The 23,423-nt window shown below is 40.5% G+C and overlaps 1 protein-coding gene and 1 pseudogene across 2 annotated transcripts in view; one reads left to right on the top strand and one right to left on the bottom strand.

Annotated features, from left to right (window-relative positions):
- UBAP2 (ubiquitin associated protein 2) overlaps positions 1-10,279 on the bottom strand; it is a 104,544-nt gene extending 94,265 nt beyond the window's left edge. For both annotated transcript variants that reach the window (XM_036261415.1, XM_036261416.1), the window contains exon 1: positions 9,837-10,279. In XM_036261415.1, the coding sequence (XP_036117308.1) occupies positions 9,837-9,935 (99 nt within the window). In that variant the 5' untranslated portion in view covers positions 9,936-10,279. The remainder of the gene's footprint in view (positions 1-9,836) is intronic.
- LOC118629782 lies at positions 1,900-2,695 on the top strand (annotated as a pseudogene).
- Positions 10,280-23,423: the final 13,144 nt, after the last annotated feature.

Here is a 23,423-nt window from a genome sequence, read left to right as displayed (position 1 = left end):
GAAGGGTTGCAGGTTCCATCCCCCGCTCAGGTTGAGGTGCATGTGGGAGGCAATTAATCAGTGTGTCTCTCTCACATCGATGTTTCTCTCTCGCCCCACCTTCCACCCTCTCTCTCTCAAAAAAAAAAATGGAGACCTAAACAAATATTGATGATATGTATGCTAAAGTGTTGTCTTGAACTTATTTTGAAATGTGATAAAGCAAATATAGCATAGTGAGTTACATGGGTGCTCAAAGTACAACTCTCAACTTTTCTTTGTCTTTGAACATTTTCAAAATAAAATATTAGGGGGAAAAATGTCAAGAGATCAAAAGAAGCCATGGAGGAGGTAAAAAAGAAAATGCAAAGGAAAAGAAGGGGGAAAGAAACAGATGTTAAACAGGAGCTAAAATTAAAAGATAAAAAAAAAATCCAAGAAAGTGAATTGCAGACCAGTGGTGGACACAATCACTCTCTGTGTAATGTGTATTAGAAGAATGTTCCTAGCTCAAGACATTTCAGACAGAAAATTCAGCACACAGTAATGTCACAGAATACAAGAGAGACCAAACTCAGGGACTCTGTCTTTAATATCTTTCTGATAAAGAGTGTAGGATCAATAAAAAATAATGGAACAGGGGGGTAAATAGCCACAAATAATAACACTAAAGATAGCAATATTTAAACTTGAAAACTGAGAACTGCCTGTGTTTCCTAAATGTACACAAATCACAGAAACAAAAAAGTGTCTCCTGACTCCATTAAAATACATTACAAATATATCAACAAGAAGCCCTGACTGAGTGGCTCAGTTGGCTGGAGCATCATGAGAGGGGCAACAAATCAAAGTTTCTCTCACATCAATGTTTCTCGCTCTTTCCCTTCCTCCTGCTCTAAAAATCAGTGAAAACATACCCTCAGGTGAGGATTAAAAAAATGTGTGTGTATACACACACACACACACACACACACACACACACATATATACATGTATATATATATATTTTGCTATAGGCCAAAAGTCTGGGACTTCTACATATTTCTATATTTTCATTTTTATACTGGTTTCCCCCTACATTACAAATCACTATTCATTACCATATGTAAGGTAAGTACAATTACTAATTTATTCAGATATAGCTTTTTAAGCTTAAGTACTATGACTCAAACATTCTTTGTATTTCTCTTCAATTATATAATTTGTTGTATTCTCGAAAGGGTGTAGACTATCTAGACATAACTTCTGAAAAAGCAGTTGATGCACTCAACAGTTTTTTGTGTTTTTTTTTATCCTCACCCGAGGATTTTTTTTTTTTTTTTGATATCTTGTTCAGATAGAGTGGGAGGGAGAGAGGGAGAGAGAGAAACATTAACGTGAAAGGAATCAAGTGGTTGCCACCCACACGACCCAACCAGGGCCAGGGACAAACCTCAACCGAGGTACGTGCCCTCAGCGGGAACCCAACCCGGGTCTCTCTGGACCGCAGGCCAACACTCTAACCACTGAGCCAAACGGGACAGGGCTCAACAGTTTTTAACAAGTCCAGTTTTGCAATACTAGCACAGAATATTAATGAAATACAGAGCTTTTTTTTTCTTTATTGATATTAGAAAGGAAGAGGAAGGAAGAGGGAGAGCGAGAGCTAGAAACATTGATGAGAGAGAATTTCGATGAGAGAGAACATCGACTGGCTGCCTCCTACATGCCCCTCACTGGGGATTGGACCCACAACCTGGGCATGTGCCCTGACCAGGAATCAACCGGTAACCTCTTGGTGCATGGGTTGATGCTCAACCACTGAGCCACACCAGCTGGGTGAATTACAGAGCATTTTAAATTAGACCTTTATATATTTTTATCTTTGCCAGCTACCCTAGAGTCAAGAAGAAAATTAGCTCTTTCCTCCTGCTGCCCAAGATGCCAAAAGGAAAGAAGGCTAAGGGGAAAAAGGTGATGTCAGTCCCTGCTGTCTTGAAGAAGCAGGTGGCCAAGAAGATGGTAAATCCCCTGTCTGAGAAAAGGCCCAAGAATTTTGGCATTGGACAGGACATACTGCCCAAAAGGGACCTCACCCACTTTGTCAAATGGCCCCCCTACATTCGGTTGCAGTAGCAAAGGGCTATTCTCTATAAGCATCTGAAAGTGCCTCCTGCCATTAACCAGTTCACCCAAGCCTTGGACCACCAAACAGCTACTCAACTGCTTAAACTTCTCCACAAGTACAAACCAAAGACAAAGCAAGAGAAAAAAGCAGATATGGTTGCCCAAGGTTGAGAAAAAAACTGTGGGCAAAGGAGATGTCCCCATCAAGAGGCCACCTGTCCTTTGAGCAGGAGTTAACACTGTCACCACCCTGGTGGAGAATAAGATATATCTGGTAGTGATTGCAAACAATGTGGATCCCATTGAGCTGGCTATCTTCCTGCCTGCCCTATGCCATAAGATGGGGGTTCCCTAGTGCATTATCAAGGGGAAGGCCAAGTTGGGGCATTTAGACCACAGGAAGACCTGCACCACTGTCACCTTCACACAGGTTAACTGGGAAGACAAAGAAGCTCTGGCTAAGCTGGTAGAGGCTATCCAGACCAATTACAACAGATATGATGAGATCCGCCACCTCTGGGGAGGCAATATCCTGGGTCCAAAGTTGGTGGCTCACATTGCTAAGCTGAAAAAGGCAAAGGCTAAATAACTGGCCACCAAGCTGGGTTAAGTATACAATGTTGAGTTTTTTGTACATAAAAGTAATAAAAATTCTCCTTCAACCAGAAAAAAGAAAAAAAAAAAAAAAGTATTAGTTAAACAAAGCACCAAACATTAATTAGAGTATGATAGGAAAGAGGCCAGGCTGAGCTCAAAGAACTGAGGAGTCTATGCAGCTTGTGAAATCAAAGGAATAAGCAGAATCAACTGGTAATTCAAAGTTAAACAGCGTTAGTGCACTCTCTCCTACAATAAGCATTAGTGACATCTATGACACTACTGTCAGGTTGAAAAAGTCTTGCCAAGAAAAGCAACATTATTAATTTCTTCCTCTGGATCTCTATTCCATTCACTTGGCTTATACTGAGCTAAGCTACTGTCATAATAAAGAAAGTGTTGATAGCTTTTATAGCACACTCAAATGTTTTTTGTTGGACCTGTCAGCCAGAAAATTTGGAAAATATGATAAAGTAGGAATATGCCCATCAACCAAAGAAATTATTTACATAATCTACAAGTCTTTTTTCTTTTTTAAAATCCTTACCAGAGGATATATTTTACTGATTTTTTTCCCCTTTATTGATTTTAGAGAGAGGAAGGGAGAGGGAGAGAGAGATAGAAACATCGATGAAACAGAACATTGACTAGCTGCCTCCTGCATGCCCCCCCACTGAGGACTGGCCCACAACCTGGGCATGTGCCCTGACCGGGAATCAAACTGGTGACTTCTTGGTGCATGGGTCGATGCTCAACCACTGAGCCACACCGGCCAGGCTGTTTTACTGATTTTAGAGAGGGAGGAATAAGGGAAAGAAGGGGGAGAGAGGGAGAGAGAGGAAGAAAGAGAGAGAGAAAGACAGAGAAACATCAACATATGAGAGAAACATCGATCAGTTGCCTCCCGTATGCACACCCCTGGGGATCGAACCCACAACCTAGGTATGTGCCCTGACTGGGAATTGAACCAGCAACCTTTTGGTGCATGAGATGATGCTCCAACCAAATGAGCCACACTGGCCAGGGCTACTAGACTTTTTTCTTAAATGTCTTAACAGTTATGCTATATTGTAAGTATAATTTTGCATCCTTTCTCAGTTGAAAAAAAACCTGGCATTTCCCAGCATAATTTCAAATATTATAGCAATTTCATAACATGTGAAATATAAAATACAAATAAAGGTTACCACTTCCTGATCATACCTCATTGCAATTTCTAATTCCTTACAACCATTCTCTGCAAAGAATATATTACACCATATTAAAATTTTAAAAACTAAAATTTTTCCTCTCCTCACACAAATTAGAGAAACACCACTTTAACCAAATGATAAAAATTGATCACCAGTATATGATGCATTAAGAACAGATCATCACCCTGGCTGGTTTGGCTCAGCGGTTGGAGCGTTGGCCTGCGGACCAGAGAGTCCGGGGTTCAGTTCCTGCTAGGGGCAGGTACCAAAAAAAAAAAAAAGAACAGATCATCACCTCTGTACTATCTCTATCAAAAATGCATAACCTCATTCTAATCGTGAGGAAATATCAAACATGCCGAAATTAGGAGACATTCTACAAAATAATTGGCCTATATTCTTCAAATATGTCAATGTCATGAAATAGGAAGTTCCACATTAAAAAAGACTAAATTAGCTAAAAAGGATATTATTTGGAGAACTGGGAAAATATAAATACGATCTGCAGACTAGGTTGGATAATGAGGTGATTTCCTGATTTTTGAAAATTGTGTTGTTGCCCAGCCAGTGTGGCTCAGTGGATTGAGCATCATCCCATGGACTGAGAGGTCCCAGTTGGATTTCCAGTCAGAGCACATGCCTGGGGTTGTGGGCTAGATCCCCAGTAGGGGGCGTGCAGGAGGCGGCCAATGGATACGTATCTCTCTCCCTTCCTCTCTAATTAAAAAAATTAAAAAATAAAAATAAAAACATATTTAAAAAAAGAAAATTGTGCTGTGATTGTGTCAAAGATGGTCCTTGTTTTTTCTTTAAAAAAATACTATACACACTCAAGTTTTTACAGGTATAGAAGCATCATATCTGCAACTTATTCTCAAGAGGTTTAGAGGAAAAGGTTCGTGTAGTTTCTCCTTTGTAGGAAGGAGGAAAAAGATAAAGTAAAAATGGTAAGAATGTTAACATCTGGGAATATGGGCAAAAGATATCCGGGAATAACATGTACAGCTCTTGAAATTTTTTTCTAATTCTCAAAGCATGTTTTTAAAAAACTAAAACTAAGGTTCATCTCTTAGCCTTTTCAACATCATGGATGGACCTGGAGATTATTTTGCTAATCGAAATAAGCCAGTCAGAGGAAGACAAATATCACATGATTTTGCCCTGCAGGTGTGGCTCTGTAGTTGAGCAAGGATCCATGCACCAAGAATTCGCAGGTTCAATTCCCAGTCAGGTCACATGCCCAGGTTGTGGGTCCAATCCCCAGTGGGGATCATGCAGGAGGCAGCCAATCGATGTTCTCTCTCATTGATGTTTCCATCTCTCTCTCCCTCTCCCTTCATCTCTCTAGAAAAACAAAAATCAATAAAGAAAAAAATATATATATATTTTTTAATCCTCACATGGGGATATTTTTATATTTATCTTCAGACAGAGTGGAAGGGGAAGGGGTTGAGAGAGAGAGAGAAACATCAATGTGAGAGAAACACATTGACTGGTTGCCACCCAGACGTTCCAACTGGGGCCAAGGATAGAACCGCAGCCTAGGTAAGTGCCCTTGGCTGCAATCAAAGCCTGGGACTCATTGGTCCATGGGCCAACACTCTAAATGCTGAGCCAAACCAGCCAGGGCAAGAAAATAAATAAATAAACAAACAAACTAATAAATAAATAAATAACATATATATATCACATGATCTCACTTACATGTGGAATCTAATGAACAAAATAAACTGACGAAAAAAAATAGGTCCAGAGACATGGATGCATGGAACAGACTGACAGATCTTAGAGGGGAGGGGTGTGGGGGACACAAGAAGAAATTAACCAAAGAATTTATGTGCATATATGCACAGCCCATGGACACAGACAATAATGTGGTGAAGGCCTGGAGTGGGGTGGGGCCTGGGTACAGGGGAGCAAAGGGGGGTAAATGAGGGGCATCTATAATACTGTCAACAATAAAAAATAAATTAAAAAAACAAAACTGAGGTTCAAAGAGACTTACGTAATTCAGCTAACTAGTAAAGTGGCAGACACCGGGCCCAAACCCAGGTTTATTCAGATTCAAAGAGCTCATGGTTTTCTCTCTTCATCCCACTACCTAGATAGGTTATTTCAGAATTCCTCTACACACATTTAGAATTGGGCCATAAACATCTTACAAAATAAAGTTTCCCCTTTAAGGTTTTTCCTTAGGATTTATTTCCCAGAATGAGATTAATGGATTAATGAACATGAAAAATTCTAATGTAAATATTAAGAAATTCTCACAGTACTTTTATAAAAATAAAAATTAGTAAACTAAGGGTCTAGGAATCCTTCCCACAACTCAGTTGGCAGTTTTTCTTCTAATGAGAGAAAATGAGCCATTCTCAAAAGGTCCATGGAAAAACTCTTAGTGACTACCCGTAGGAGGAAGGGAGTCCTCCCTCCTCCAATCTGGAGACTGCTTGTTTGGAAATCAGCCCAAGGACTTTACTTGAGTGGGAGACAGTTTATATTCCCATTTCATTTGACTCTCCTTCAAAAGACCATGTGTTTAATCCTTACTGATTTGATAAAAAAAGAAAACAAAATATCTTTTCTTTTTTTAAAAACAAACCCACCTCTTTATTTTATTTATTCTTTTTTGGTACGTGCCCCTAGCAGGAACCGAACCCAGGATTCTCTGGTCCACAGGCCGCTGCTCCAACAGCTCAGCCAAACCGGCCAGGGCTTAATTTATATTGCATTATTATCAGGGTTGCACCTATAATTGCTCATAACTATATCTCTTCTTTGATAAGAGGCTATTCCTGCCCTGGCTGATGTGGCTCAGTTGGCTGAAGCACTGTCCCGTGCACTGAAGGGTTGAGGATTTGATTTCCTATCAGGGCACATACCCAGGTTTTGGGTTTGATCCTGGTGAGAACGAGTATGGGAGGCAACCAATAGATGTTTCTCTCTCTCTCTCTCTCTCTCTCTCTCCCCCCCCCCCTTCTCCTTACCTCTCTCTCTAAAATCCATTTTTAAAAGGCATATCCTTGGGTGGGGATTGTTAAAAAAAAAATACCCTGGCCAGTTTGCTCCGTGGTTAGAGCAGACTGAAGGGTCTTGGGTTTGATTCCTGGTCCAGGGCACAAATCTGGGTTGCAGGTCTCATTCCAGCCCCAGTTGGGGTCTGCTAAAGGCAATCAATCAATGTGTCTCTCTCACATCAATGTTTCTCTCTCTCCCACTCTCTCTAAAAATCAATAAAAAAAAATTGCCCTGGCCGGTTTGGCTCAGCGGTTAGAGCGTCGGCCTGCGGTCCAGAGAGACCCGGGTTCGGTTCCTGCTAAGGGCGCATACCTCGGTTGCAGTTTGTCCCCGGCCCTGGTTGGTTGTGTGGGTGGCAGCCACTCGATGTGTTCCTTTCACATTGATGTTTCTCTCTCTCTCTCTGTTCCTCTCTCTCCCTCCCACTCTACCTGAACAAAAAATGGAAAAATGTCCTCGGGTGAGGATAAAAAAAAAAAAAAAAAAACAATAAAAAAAATATGCTCAGGTGAGGGTTAACAACAACAAAAAGAGAGAGAGGCTATTCATGAAGCAAACATTTTTTTTTCAGTACGTGCCCCTAGTGGGAACCAAACCCAGGACTCTCTGGTCCACAGGCCGACGCTCCAACTGCTGAGTCAAACTGGCCAGGGCTCAAGACAGTCTTTCTTGGTCAGTTATAAATAAATACCTATCAGGACAGGTGTATTTAGGAGCAAGCACTGAATACAGAGATGTACATCTGTTGATAGCAGCAAAATATAAGACTAACCTTATATTTTAAAATGTGATGCAACAATTAAGTATAGTCCACTTCTGCCCTGGCCGGTTTGGCTCAGCGGTTAGAGTGTCGGCCTGCAGTCTGGAGAGACTCAGGTTCATTTTCCGCTAAGGGCACATTCCTCAGTTGCAGTTTGTCCCCGGCCCTGGTTGGGTAGTGCGTGTGGCAACCACTCGATGTGTCCCTTTCACGTCGATGTTTCTCTCTCTCTCCCCCTCCCACTCAGTCTGAACAAAATATGGAAAAATGTCCTCAGGTAAGGATAAAAATAAACAAATAAATAAAAAGTATAGTCCACTTCCTATGTACCTTAGTATCAACAGGGCACTTCAGTATAAATAATTATAAAAGGTATTTGTAATTAGCTATCAAAGTAAAATCAATCATCAATCTCAATTATAATAGACTGCATAAGGTTTATTTACTTAGTTCTATACTGCCTCTAAAAAAAGGTTTGAGAATCTAATGAATAACATTTATAAAGTGCTCAATTTCATTCCAGGTACTGTGCTTAGCATTTCACTTGGATTGTTATACTTCTTTTAAAATAATAATATAAAAAATTTGAGAAGGAGAGAAGGAGGGACTATTAACATAAAATATTTACACAAATGAATCTTGTTAATTAAGACATTCTACACCTCTCCAAACAGGACATACAAATGGCCAAGAGACATATGAAGAAATTCTCAACATCACTAATCATCAGAGAGATGCAAATTAAAACAACAATGAGGTATCACCTCACACCTGTCAGAATGGCCGCCATCAACAAATCATCAAACAAGTGTTGGCGAGGGTGTGGAGAAAAGGGGACTCTAATACACTGCTGGTGGGAATGCAGACTGGTGCAGCCGCTATAGAAAACAATATGGTGCTACCTCAAAAAATTAAAAATTGAACTTCCATTTGACCCAGTGATCCCACTGCTGGGAATATACCCTAAGAAGCCTGAAACACCAATCAGGAAGAATATATGTACCCCCATGTTCATAGCAGCACTATTTACAATAGCTAAGATCTGGAAACAGCCCAAGTGTCCACCAGTAGACGAATGGATCAAAAAGCTGTGGTACATATACACAATGGAGTACTATGCAGCGGTAAGAAAGAAAGATCTCTTATCCTTTGAGACGACATGGAGGGACCTGGAAAGTATTATCCTAAGTGAAAGAAGCCAAGCAGAAAAAGACAAATACCACATGATCTCACTTATATACGGAATATAATGAACATAACAGTCTGAGGAATACACTAGACCCAGACACATGGAAGTAAGGCACAGACTGACATCCCTCAGAAGAGGGGATGGGGGGTGGGGGGGTGGGAAGAGATAAACCACAGAACTTATATGCATGTATGCATGACCAATGGACATGGACAACTAAGCCGGGGACAGGGTGGAGGGGGGGTGGGGTGGGGGGTGCCAATGGGGTAAAAAGGTAAAATATCTGTAACAAAAAATAAATAAAAAATTCATAAAAAAAAAAAAAGACATTCTAAAATTAAAACACTCTGTCCAGGTAACAATGCTTGAAAGAAACGACAGCTTTTTGTAAGTCTCTTATAATTCAGACATATATCTATTTCAGAGTAGTATTTCTCTGTATATTTCAACTTTCATATTATAACCCAGGCATACACCTAGATTAATAATAAAGAAAAGGAGATGGCTTAGATGTTAATAGGTAGCAGGAAAAAGTTCAGGATTAAAAAGCTAAGGAACAACATCTAACTGGACCTGAGTGTTATTTCCTCTTTCCTATTATATACGATCTACTTTTTCTTTATCCTCACCTGACGATATGTTTTTAGGTTTTTTATTGATTTTAGAGAGAGGGGAAGGGAGAGAGAGAGAGAGAGAGAAAGTTCAATGTGAGAGAGAAACATCGATTGGTTGCCTCCCATGCATGCCTCAGTCGAAGATTGTACCCCCAACTTAGGTATGTGTCCTGGCTGGGAATCAAACTCGAAACCTTTTTTGGTGTATACAGGACGATGCTCCAACCAACTGAGCCACCCGATCGGGGAATACTATCTACTTTTAAAAAATAAGAATTAAAATTCTCAGGTTTCCTACAAAGGACAACATTTAAAACACATATGTTCCCTTAATTTCCATAATTCTAAACAAAGCAAACAAGAGTTCCACAAAAACTTACCTGTACTACTTGTTTCTGTAGTTGTGTTGCCTGTGCCGCTGAAATCTGTGTTTTTTCCCGAGCACCTCGGGAACGGTCACTGCTCACCGAAGTCATCATATACAGTATATACAAAATAACGTGTATACAAAATAGAAAATCTGCAAAAAAGCAGGCATGGTGAGCAAAACCTGCAAATCATAGTAAAAAGCAAGGATAAAATACAGGGATAAGGAGTAAACATGAGATAAATCAAAGATTCTCTAAAATACAATTTCTCAAGAAAACAATCCTGCAGGATTTTAGATTTTCCTGGCAATTCTTAAGCCAATTTTACTAATGCAATCTAAAAGTCTAAGGTTTAGCCCCGGCTGGTTTGGCTCAGCGGTTAGAGCGTCGGCCCACGGATCAATGAGACCCGGCCAAGAGCACATACCAGGGTCGCATGGGAGGCAACCAGTCGATGCGTCTATCTCACGTTGATGTTTCTCTCTCTCCCCCCATCCTAATCTGTCTAAAGATAAATGAAAGAATGTCCTCGAGTGAAGATAAAAAAGAAGTCTAAGGTTTTTAAGTATAGCAATTCTAAATAAAAATCTCAAAAACCATGAATTTTAACCAGCAATTATTTTACCACTATACTACATATAGTTACTACTACACGTGGTTTTATTTGCTCTTCCCATTTGCAGTTGGTATTTGAACGCAAAGACAAAAACTGTGTCCAGCCAAGATTTTACCTGGCAATAATCCAATTCAAAATGTGATGTCCAGGAGCAAGCCATACCTAAAGGCAAAAGCCACTTATAAACAACAAATCTTCCAAAGAGACAAAACAATCGTGCATATATTTTTACTTTATTTATTCAACAAATATTTACTGAATAGCTACTTAAGTGTCAAGCATATAACTAAATATGTCATCATCCAGCTGGTGTGGCTCAGTGATTGAGCGTCAACTCATACACCAAGAGGTCACCGGTTCGATTCCCCGTCAAGACACATGCCTGGTTGTGGGCATAATCCCCAGTGGGGGGCATGAAAGAGGCAGCCAACCGATGTTCTCTCTCATTGACGTTTCTATCTCTTGCTCCCTCTCTAAAATCAATAAAGGAAAAAAAGTGTGTTTTAATAAAAAATAATATAATATGCCATAAAAACATGATTATAATAATGAAATACCACTTCACAACCATTAGGATGGCTACTGTAATAAAAAATTAAAAATAGAAAATAACAAGTTTTGGCAAGGATGCAAATAAATCAGAATCCTTCTATACTGCTGGTAGGAATTGAAAATGGTGTGGCCAACTATGGAAAACAATAAAATAGTTACTCAAAAAAATTAAAAATAGAATTACCATATGATCTAGTAATTCTACTTCTAATAATATATATAAAAAAAATTGAAAGTAGGGTCTGTTTTGTTATTGTTGACAGTATTACACATCCCACATTTCCCCTCACTTTATACCTGCCTCCAACCAGCCTCCACCCCACCCCAGGCCTTCCCCACAGTATTTTGACTGTGCTCATAGGCTATGCATATATGTTCTTTGGTTAGTCTCTTCCCGTCCCCTCCCTTCTGAGATTTGTCATTCTGTTCTATGCATTCATATCTATGGACCTTTTTATCCCATCACTTTATTCTGTTCATTAGATTCCACATATAAGTGAGATGAAAGCAGGGTCTTGAAGAGATTATTTGCATGCCCATGTTCATAGCAGCATTATTCACAATAGCTAAAAAGTGGAAGCCACCCAGTTTCTATAGACAGATGAATGGATAAGCATACAATGAACTACTTATTATTCAACCTTAAAAAGGCTGGAAATTCTGACACATGCTACAACATGGATGAACCTTAAGGACATTATGCTAAGTGAAATAAGCCAGTCAAAAAAGGACAAATACTGTATTACTACTTATATGAGTTATCTAAAATAATCAAATTCAAAGTTGAAAGGTGGTTACCAGGGACTGGGAGTAGGGGAAAATGGACAATTATTGTTTAATATAAATTTTACAATTTTAAAAAAACAGTGCAGCAACACCTTAGTTTAATTTCCAACCTAGAATTCTACACTCAGCAAAATACTAATCAATGCGATTACAGAAACAAGTTTAGTTCACATATACAATATCTCAAATTCAGGAAGTTCATGGAACAAACAAAACAAAAACAAGAGAGCAAACCAAGAGGCAGCCGCTGGCAATTGACACCATGAATTAACTACCAAAATCCATTCACAACATACTATTTTTCTGTCCTCCTCTGGTAAAGAAGGCAAAAAGCTAAATACAATTTCTCAGTCTCCCTTGTAACTTGGAATAGCCACGGGCCACTTTTCTCAAAAAACTGTCTAAGTTTTATTCACAGTCCCCCAAAAGTGGAAATAAGTCAAGTGTCCTTCAAAGAGTGAGTAATCTGTAGCACAGCCATACAACTGAATATTATTCAGCAAAAAAAGAAATCAAGCACTGATGCACATAACATGGATAATTCTCAAATATATTATGCTTAGTAAAAGAAGCCAGACTCGCCCGGCTGGTGTGGCTCAGCAGTTGAGCGTCGCCCCATGCACCAAGAAGTCGCCGGTTTGATTTCTGGTCAGGGCACATGCCCAGGTTCTGGGCCCAATCTCCAGATGAGGGCATGCAGGAGGCAGCCAATCGATGTTCCCTCTCATCGATGTTTCTATCTCTGTCTCCCGCTCCCGCTCCCGCTCCCTTCCTCTCTCTCTAAAAATCAATAAAGAAATAAATAAAAAGAAGCCAGACTCAAAAGGCTGCATACTGTATGATTCCATTTTTATGCCATTCTGTAAAAGACAAATCTATAGGGACAGAAAACGGATTAATGGAGAATAACAAGGGGGTCCAACACAGGAGAGGAGGCTCTCACAAATGACAGCGAAAAAAGATCAAGATGATAGCTGTGCAGCAGGCCTCAGCACAACCAAATCTAATCAGACCAGGAGGATAAGAGAGGGCTAGCAAAGAGATGCCTCCAAGAAAATGTTTCTGACCACCCTACAAAGTTAATTTTCACATATGAAATAAAGCCTAGATGTTAATCAGTGATGGGTACATAGAAATCTAAGCAACTGTTAAAAAAAGTTAAGTCCAAAAAAAAGGACAACATGGCTCAACTGTAACATTTACATGATTATCATACTGATCTAGCCACAAATTATTATAAAATACTGGAAGGATAGAAAAGAAAGTATAAATATAAACTGAGAAAAAAGGGAGATAGGGAAAACATAAATAACAGAAGAAATACCTAACAGTTTCTTGAAAATGATTGCCTCTGGAGAATGACATCCAGGAAGAAGTTAAAACAGGTAGGGAATTACTGTAGACATACAGAACTTTTTGGAAAACAACTTTTTATTCAAATGTACTATGTGCTGATCACCAAGATTAATATTTTATATACATGAATCCCTGTAATCCTGAACAATACTCTATAAAACAGTATAGCCCTGGCCGGTTGGGCTCAGCGGTTAGAGAGTCAGCCTGCGGACCAGAGTCCCGGGTTCAGTTCCCGCTAAGGGCACGTACCTCGGTTGCAGTTTGTCCCCGGCCCTAGTTGGGGTCATGTGGGTGGCAACCAGTCAATGTATCTCTCTCACATCGATGTTTCTCTCTCTCTCTCTCTTTCTCCCATTCTATCTGAAGATAAATGCAAAAATGTCCTTTGGTGAGGATTAAAAAAAAAAAACTTGGTATAATCCCCATTTTAAGAATCAGAAATAAAACTTGCGCCCTGGACAGTTTCCTCAGTGGTTAGAGCGTCAGCCTGCGGTCCAGAGAGAAATAAAACTTAGAAAGGTTCTATACAGATCAATGAGATGTACTATATAGTGAGTCCTAACTGCTTATTTCTTGACATACAGAATCTACAAACCTAAATAGGTACTAAATTATAAAATAACTGTTGTCTTCACAATCCTAAACTAGCAAAACAGAGGCTAGAGGCTAGGCTGGAAGAGACAAAACTTTTAATTATGAAAACAAACCACATAGCATCCAGCTGTAGACAATGCAGTCTCCAAAGCACAAGACATATGTAAAGAGACACAATTTACAGCCCTCCTGAAGCATATTTTACCATCATTCTTCCTAACTTTTCCTACTAGTCACATGAACTCAAAAAATAGCAATGTTGAACGACATGAACATTTAATATGGAAGAAAAACCCTTTATATCTTCAAGAAGTTAAAATTACTGCATGAATCAAATATCCATTTGAATTCTGCAATGAAGAGGTCACCAGTGACCACTGCCAATATGGTTTTGGTACAATGGTGAAGAAAATGCCAAGGCAAGTGAGGAAGAGAGATGGCAAACTAACTGTACTTGCAAGAGGCGATATACAAAGCATCAAAGTAGAATCTGCCGCCCTGGTCGGTTTGCCTCAGTGGTCAGAGTGACAGCCCACACACCAGAGGATCACCAAAGGATCGCAGGTTTGATTCCCAGTTAAGGGCATGTACCTGCGTTGCAGGTTTGCTCTCCAGTCCAGGTGTGTGCAGGAGGCAACCAAACGATGTGTCTCTCTCACATCACATGGATGTTTCATTCTCTACCCACCTCCCGCCCCCACCTCCTTCCACTCCACTCTCAAAAAAAAAAAAACAATGGAAAAAATATCCTCTGGTGAGGATTAATAAAAAAAAAAGTAGAATCTTCCAAGGGTGCAGTACACTAAGCAAGTCTAATACACTGCTGTAAGCCCCATGAGAGCAATTTTATCTACCCTTTCACCTTTGTTCTTCCAGGGCCTAATATGGGATAAGTGTTTAATTTACTGAATAAAAGAGGCCTAGAAGCTGAAGAGGAGATAACTGAGAAGAAATAAATTGAGACAGCAATAATGGGAAATGATTCATTTGGACAAGAGGAGGGATCCCTCTTTAGAGTCCAGTAAAATGAAGAAATGTACAGGTTTGGCAGCAGTAAAATTTTTAGGAGGTCTGGAGTTTGTTGTATCTATCTTTACTTTTTGTTGTTGTTGTTGTTGTTAATCCTCACCCAAGGATATTTTTCCACTGATTTTCAGACAGAGTGGAAGGGGGGGAGGGGAGAGAGAGAGAGAGAAACATCAATGTGAGAGACACATCGATTGGTTGCCTCCTGCACAACCGTGACCAGAGCCAGAGATTGAACCTGCAACCCAGGTATGGGCCCTTGACCAGGAATCAAACCCCGTTTGGTCCGCAGACTAATGCTCTAACCAGTGAGCCAAACCAGCCAGGGCTAAAAGCAAAAATCTTAAATAGCGCCCTCACTGGTTTGGCTCAGCGGTTAGAGCATCAGCCTGCGGACCAGAAAGGCCCAGGTTCAGTTCCCGATAAGGGCACATACCTCAGTTGCAGTTTATCCGCAGCCCCAGTTGGGGTTGTGTGGTTGGCGACTAGTCGATGTGTCTCTCTCACATCAATGTTTCTCTCTCTCTCTCTCTCTCTCTCTCTCTCTCTCTCTCTCTCTTCTCTCCTCTCCTCTCCTCTCCTCTCCTCTCCTCCTCCCTCTCTCCTTCCTGCTCTATCTCAAGATAAATGCAAAAATGTCCTCGGGTGATGATAAAAAATTAAATTAAATTTAAAAAAATCTTGAATAGCCCTGGCCGGTTTGGCTCAGCGGTTAGAGCGTCGGCCTGCGGTCCCGAGAGACCCGGGTTCGGTTCCCGCTAAGGGCACGTACTTCGGTTGCAGTTTGTCCCCGGCCCTGGATGGTCGTGCGGGTGGCAGCCACTCGATGTGTCCCTTCACGTTGATGTTTCTCTCTCTCTCTCCCTTCCTCTCTCTCCCTCCCTCTCTAACTGTACAAAAAATGGAAAAATATCCTCGGGTGAGGATAATAAAAAAAAAAAAATCTTGAATAGCTAGTGGCACTAATCCACATGTTACCAGGAAAGCAACTGTAATGTCAATTCAAGGTTACAACTTAACTGAATCATCAAAGGAAAAGAGGATTAAGATAAACACATCCCTTGCTGAAATATCCCACAACATAAAAAGGATTTTAATTTTAAACTCGAAAGGGTCCAGACAACATGTGCCTTATACAAGGCACAGACAACATGGCCAGGTGAAGAGCTATTCACTGAGGCCTTTCCCATAGGTGTTAAGCTTCAATACATATTTAAGAGCATCCCTCCTAAAAGAATGCTCTCCAGCTTATTACAATCCTGGCTGTCAGATTTGTTTTTTACAATCTCACTAACAGTAAAATAACTCTTTAAAATAATGTCTTTCATTAAAGATGTTTTGTTCTAATATGGTGAATCTTACCTTTTGGGTCACTAAGTACTTAAGACAATTTGATGAAAACTATGTGCTCTCTCCTCAGAAAAATACGTATTCACAGAAAATGCTACCTGAAATCTCATGAGGTTTATATATCCCATACTCCTCCCCAAAGCCTGCATGAGAGACCCCACTCTACTCCAATGTCCATGAGCACCCAGGTTAAACATCCAGCTCTAAAAATTTAGTAGAACTCTACAATATCTGCAAAGATTAAGGGTATCCCTGATTGTACAAAATTAAAAATATAACTATTAATTTGATCATAAAACAAAATTTTAGAATTCAAACTTTTTAAAATGGGTTCTCAACTCCCCTAAAAACAAAAGTTATCCCCAAAGGAACAGTTAGGGAAAACACATACTCTCTGACCCTCGATAAACTTTCACTTAGTTTTGGTATTTAATCAACATACTATCTATGTCCTTTCTAGAGAAAATGTTTCCCATCAAGGTTCACTGAGATGGTACAGATCCAATAAACTAGTAGTAACGTTAAAGGTCTGCTATTTTAGATTAACATAATTAATGGGAAAATCTATATATCCTTCTCTCTGAACCACATTTAAGCGTATAAACTGGATATAGACTAACCCTCTTGTGACCTACAAATATATGTTTGAATGAACTGGCCTAAATATGGCACATGAAATAATGTACTTCATATCGAAACTTTTTTGAATGTTGAGGCTACTATACTGAAAATTAAAATTGAAAATTTTACACTGTACACCACTTAACAAGATGATTCAATGGATGAAATGTCCAGGAAAGAAGCATACATACTGACCTGGCCGGTTTTTCTCAGTGGGTAGAACATTGGCCTATGGACCAATGAGTCGTGGGTTCAATTCCAGGCCCTGGTCAAGGTCATGCGGAGGCAACCATTCAATGTGTCTCTCTCACGTCAACGTTTTTCTCTTTCTCTCACCCTCCCTCCCACTCTATCTGAAGATAGAGAAATATCCTCTGGTGAGGGTTTAAAAAAAGATAGATAGATAGATAGATAGATATAAAAGAAGCAGCAGCATACATACTATGCTGCCCTAACCATTCTAACTCCTCTCCTTTAGGCTCGATTATATCCTCCCTCTTAGGAAATCCTAGAAGCTCATTATCAAAGTCCTCTTTTTAAGTATATTTTTATCGATTATTTTTTTTCACATAGAAAGGAAGGGAGAAGGAGAGAGAGAAAGAAAAACATTGACAAGAGAGAAACATTGACTGGCTGCCTCCTACTGGGAGTTGAACTGGCATGGGATGACAACCAACTGAGCCACAGCAGCCAGGGCTGAAAGGAAATTTTGTTAATCATTTTTTTTTTTTTAAATCCTCATCCGAGGACATTTTTCCATTTTTTTTTTGTACAGAGTGGGAGGGAGAGAGAGGAAGAGAGAGAGATGGAAACATCGATGTGAAAGGGACACATCAAGTGGCTGCCACCCGCACGACCAACCAGGGCCGGGGACAAACTGCAACCGAGGTACATGCCCTTAGCGGGAACCGAACCCGGGTCTCTCTTGACCGCAGGCGGACGCTCTAACCGCTGAGCCAAACCGGCCAGGGCTTGTTAATCATTTTCTCAAGAACTTTTTTTCTTTGTTAATAAATAATAAGCAAGCATGCACATGTTTTTATGTTTTTACTGATTTTTTTAGGGAGAGAGAGAGAAACATCAATCAGCCGCCTCCTGCATACTCCCTGCTGGGGATCAAGCCTGCAACCCAGGCATGTGCCCTGACCGGGAATTGAACTGGGACCTCTCAGTCCATGAAATAATACTTAATCCATGGAGCCATACTGGACAGGGAGCAAGCATGCACTTATGTACCTATGATCATCTCTACTCAGATAATCACCAAGGCCCTAAATTCTTATTTCCCTCAGCCTTGCACTCTACCACCATCACCACATGGAGATACCTTTGCATCTACAGCTCCTGGCAAAAATTAAAGGTTCTGGGTCTACAAGAGGTACTTCCTAACGAAAAATACAAAATATAAATGATAACACCCTAGATCAAAACCAGAAATATTGGAGTCACCCATTAGACATTAAAGAGACAGTTATGAAAGGATCTTGTTTTCCAAGTGTATGTTTCAGAGAAATGAGGAGCATCAGTTAAAATAAAAGGCAATGCTACTGCCCTGGCCAGTTTTGCTCAGTGGTCAGTGCGCCATGTTTGATTCCTGGTCAAGGGCACATACCTGGGTTGCAGGTTCAATCCCCCCCACCCCGTTGAGGTGTATTCAGGAGGCAACCAATTGGTGTCTCTCTCATCAATGTTTCTCTCTCTCTCTTTCCCACTCCCTCCCAATATCCCCAGGTGAGGATTAACCAAAAAACAAAAAAAAAAATGTAATGTATACTTGAAAAACATTACCTTAAAAAAGAACAATTTGCCCTGATAACATATTCAAACATGCAAAATTAAAACACAAAGTTTCAGGACCATTTTACCTTTTGGTATAGTAACACAGAAATATAAAGGCAAATAATTCAAATAGAAGAGATCACACTAACAAGTCCTTAGGTTTCTATCAAAGTCCATTTAAAATGTCCAAAAACATGCCTGGCCAGTTTGGCTCAGTGGTTACAGTATCCACCTGTGGACCAAAGGGTCTCAGGTTCAATTCCCAGACAAGGGCATGTGCCTGGGTTGCAGGTTCAATCCCCAGTCCCTGTAGGGGTCATGTGAGAAACAGCCAGTCGATGTCTCTCTTTCCCATCAATGTTTTTCTCGCTCTCCCTCCCTCCCTTCCACTCTATCTAAAAATCAATGAAAAAATATCCTCACGTAAGAATTAAAAAAACAAACAAAAACTTTAATGCCCAGCTGTTGTGGCCACATGGCTGAGGTTGGACCCATGCACCAAGAGGTTGCCATTCAATTCCCAGTCAGGGCACATGCCTAGGTTGTGGGCCTGAACCCCAGTGGTGGGGGCATGCAGGAGGCAGCCAATTGATGTTCTCTTTCATCATTGTTTCTCTCTCTCTCTCCCCCTCTCCCTAAAATCAATAAAGAAAAACAAAAAACAAAAACAGTATGCTGTATTACACTGGCAGCAGCAGCATCCTCTCTTGTGCTTGGTTTAATCTCATGTTGCTTTATAAATTTAGTGTAGCCTAAGTGTAGAGTGTTTATAAAGTCAACAGTAGTGTACAGTAATGACTTAGGCCTTCACATTCATTCACTACTCACTCACTAACTCACCCAGAGCAACTTCTAGCCCTATAAACTTCATTCATGGTAAGTGCCCTACAGAGGTATACCTTTTTTTTTTTATCTTTTACAGTATTTTTACTGTATCTGATATGTTTAGATATACAAATACCACTATTTTACAACTGCCCATAGTAGTCAATACAATAACATGCTGCATAGGCTTGCAGCATAGGCTATACCATCTAGGTTTGTGTAAGTGCATTCTATGATATTCGCATAATGATGAAACTTCCTAACAATGCATTTCTCAGAATGGCACACGACTGTACTTACAGATCTCCAACAGTTGTTTTTTTATTGAATTATATAACCCTTCTCTCATTTATCTTTTTTTTCCAGGATTTTACTCTTTTCCCCCTTTTTACTGATTTTAGAGAGAGAGGAAATGAGAGGGAGGGAGAGAAACATCGATGAGAGAGAACATCAACTGGCCGCCTCCTGCATGCCCCACACTGGGTACACAACCTGCGCATGTGTCCTGACTGGGAATCGAACCAGCAACCTCTTGGTACTGGGTCGATGCTCAACTGCTGAGCCACACTGGCCGGACTCGTTTATCTTTTTTTTTTTAATCCTCACTAGAGGACATTTTTCCATTTTTTGTTCAGATAGAGTGGGAGGGAGAGAGAGAGGGAGAGAAACATCAATGTGAAAGGGACACATAAGTGGTTGTCACCCACATAACCCAATCAGGGCTGGGGACAAACTGCAACCGAGGTACGTGCCCTTAGTGGGAACCAAACCTGGGTCTCTGGACCACAGGCCAATGCTCTAACTGCTGAGCCAAACCAGCCAGCGCTCATTTATCTTTTAAACTGTTTATTCCTCAGTGCCCCCATTTATGAAAATAAACATTTCTTCTTACAGGAGTGTCAACTGGTGATGAAAATCTGCATGTACAGAAATAAACTTCAGCTAAGTTGAATGAATGCAAGATTGAGTTTTTTAAATTTACTGTAGTGCATTGGCTAATAAAATTATATAAATTTCAAGTGTACAATTCTATGAAACATCATCTGCATAATGCATTGTGTGCCCACCACCCAAAGTTAAATAAGATTGAGTTTTCTGATATTTTAATAGTTTGAAACAAAATAGAGTTCATGGTTTTCCTGAAGATTCAGGTACAGACTTTTAATATATGTAGTCTTGCTATTCCAACCAATTATTTTGATATATCTGAGTCCTCACTTGTCAATCAGGAAAACCATGAACTCTATTTTGTTTCAAACTATTAAAATGTTACTAATTCACTGCCTCAATATAGATATTAAAAATTTATATCTCGCCCTGGCCAGTTTGGCTCAGCGGTTAGAGCGTCGGCCTGCGGTACAGAGAGACTTGGGTTCGGTTCCCACTAAGGGCACGTACTTCGGTTGCAGTTTGTCCCCGGCCCTGGTTGGTCGTGTGGGTGGCAGCCACTCGATGTGTCCCTTCACGTCGATGTTTCTCTCTCTCTCCCCTTCCTCTCTCTCCCTCCCACTCTATCTGTACAAAAAATGGAAAAATATCCTCGGGTGAGGATAAAAAAAATAAAATAAAATAAAAAAATAAAAATTTATATCTCCATTCCAATCATCAATCCACACTGGATAATGAATGGGTCCTTAGACTATAATAATGGCCCCAGTTCCATGGCTGAACCAGAATAACTGCTTTGTGAAACATGAACATCACTTACTTTAAGTTTAAATATCGTTTTTTAGGAATAATCATTTCTCTCTCTCTTTTTTTAAAATCCTCATCCGAGTTATTTTTCCATTTATCTTCAATATGAGAGAGACACACATCAACTGGTTGCCTCCCGCAACAAAGGTATGTGTCCTTGACTGGAATTGAACCAGCGATTCTTTGGTCTGTGGGCTAATGCTCTAATCACTGAGACAAACCGGTCAGGGCTCATTTTTCTCTTTTATTGAAGTTTATTGTTCTGGGTTATATATTCATAAATTGTTACTATGAAAGGTCATTGCCATGAATATTGCAAATGTAATCCTTGGGAAAAAAAAATAATAATAGTGATAAAAAAAAATAATAATAGTGATGACCCCCAGAACATGCTTCTAAAGGACGCTTGCTAAAATGAGGGAAAAAGGAGAAACATCCGTAACAAAAATAAATTAAAATAATTTTTAAAAAAGGATGCTTGCTAAACAAATTCAGACTAGCTTATTTTCTGTCAATGTGGTTCTCCTATTCTGACTAACAATGAAATGTCAGAATAGCTGAATTCCTATTCATAAAAAAGTCTTAATGCTTAATATATTTAGCAAAAAACTTCCAGAGATAAAACTAAGAGTTCAGAGACTTCCGGTCAAGATGGCGGTGTAGGTAAACACGGTATCGCGTCCTCCCACAACCACATCAAAGTTACAACTAAACTACAGAACAACCATCATTCAAAACCACCTAAAATCAAGCTGAATGGAAGTCCTACAACTACAGAATTAAAGCAGCAGCCACATCGAGACTGGTAGGAGGGGCGGAGGGGGACGAGGTGGCCCCACACCCACGTGTGGCAGATAAAAATCAGGAGGATACCTCGGCTAAGAAGGTCCTTCCTGAGGACTGAGGGGTCCCCATCCCACACCAGACACCCCACTCAGGGTTCCGGTGCCAGGAAGAGAAGTCCTCATAACTTCTGGCTGGAAAAACCAGCGGGAACTGAAGCTCAGGGAGGCTGATGAGGCTGGAGCCCCAGGCAGCTCCTTAAAGGGCCCGTGAACAAACTTATCGAACTCACTTCCTCTAAGCTTGGAGGGGAGGCAGCTCCAGGGGCACCAGAGACATACAGGGAAGAACTAAGCTGTTTGGCATTGGAGCAAGGGCTGGAGAAGGGGCTTTCTCCTGGACAGGCGTGCTGTCAGAGGCCTTTGTTCCTTTGGTGAGCCCTTCCCTGGGGTGGCAGACAGCTGCCATATCTGGGATTCCAGCAACCTGACTCACACTGGTTGCCCCGCCCTGGTGATTCCCTGAGGCCCCGCCCCACCCAACTTTCAGGACCACCCAAGCTGTTGCCAGTTGCTTAACCACAGGATTGGCCTGTCTTGGATCCTGCTTCAGGTTTTCCTAAATGCTTTCAAACAAGCAGCGTCTGGTCTCAGCTAGCCACATACCTCTTGTTAAGTAATACACAGAAACAAACACAGGGAGGCAGCCAAAATGAGGAGACAAAGAAACAGGTCCCAAATGAAAGAACAGAACAAAACCCCAAGAAAAGAACTAAGCGAAATGGAGATAAGCAACCTAACAGATGCTGAGTTCAAATACTGCTTATAAGGATGCTCAATGAACTTAGTAAGGGCCTCAAGAGCATTAAGAAGGACCAGTCAGAGAGAAGAATGCACAGTCAGAAATGAAGGAGGCACTAACTGAAATAAAGAATAATTGCCCTGGCTGGTTTGGCTCAGCGGTTGGATCATTGGCCTGCGGGCCAAAGAGACCTGAATTTGGTTCCTGTTAGGGGTACATACCAACAAAGAGAGAGAGAAAGAGAGAGAGAGAGAGAGAGAGAGAGAGAGAGAGAGAGAGAGAGAGAGAAAGGGAAGGAAGGAGGGAGGGAGGGAGGGAAGGAAGGAAGGAAGGAAGGAAGGAAGGAAGGAAGGAAGGAAGGAAGGAAGGAAGGAAAGAAAGAAAGAAAGAAAGAGTAATTTACATAGACTCAGTAGTAGAGTAGGTAAAGCCAAGAAGCAAACCATCGATTTGGAATATAAGGAAGCAAAAAACACCCAGTCAGAACAGCAAAAAATAAATAAATAAATAAATAAATAAATAAATAAATAAATAAATAAAAATAAATGAGGATAGTGTAAGGAGCCTCTGGGACAACTTCAAGCATGCCAACATTTGCATGTTGGGGGTGCCAGAAGGAGAAGAGAGAGAACAAGAAATCGAAAACCTATTTGAAACAATAATGGCAGAAAACTTCCCTAACGTAGTGAAGGAAAACAGACATACAAGTCCAGGAAGTACAGAGAGTCCCAAACAAGATGAACCCCAAGAGGCCCACACCAAGACACATCATCATCAAAATGCAAAAGGTTTAAGACAAAGAGAGAATCTTAAAA

Source organism: Molossus molossus, unplaced genomic scaffold, assembly GCF_014108415.1.
Source record: "Molossus molossus isolate mMolMol1 unplaced genomic scaffold, mMolMol1.p scaffold_m16_p_14, whole genome shotgun sequence".
Lineage (NCBI taxonomy): Eukaryota > Metazoa > Chordata > Mammalia > Chiroptera > Molossidae > Molossus > Molossus molossus.
This window is presented reverse-complemented; position numbering and strand designations above follow the sequence as displayed.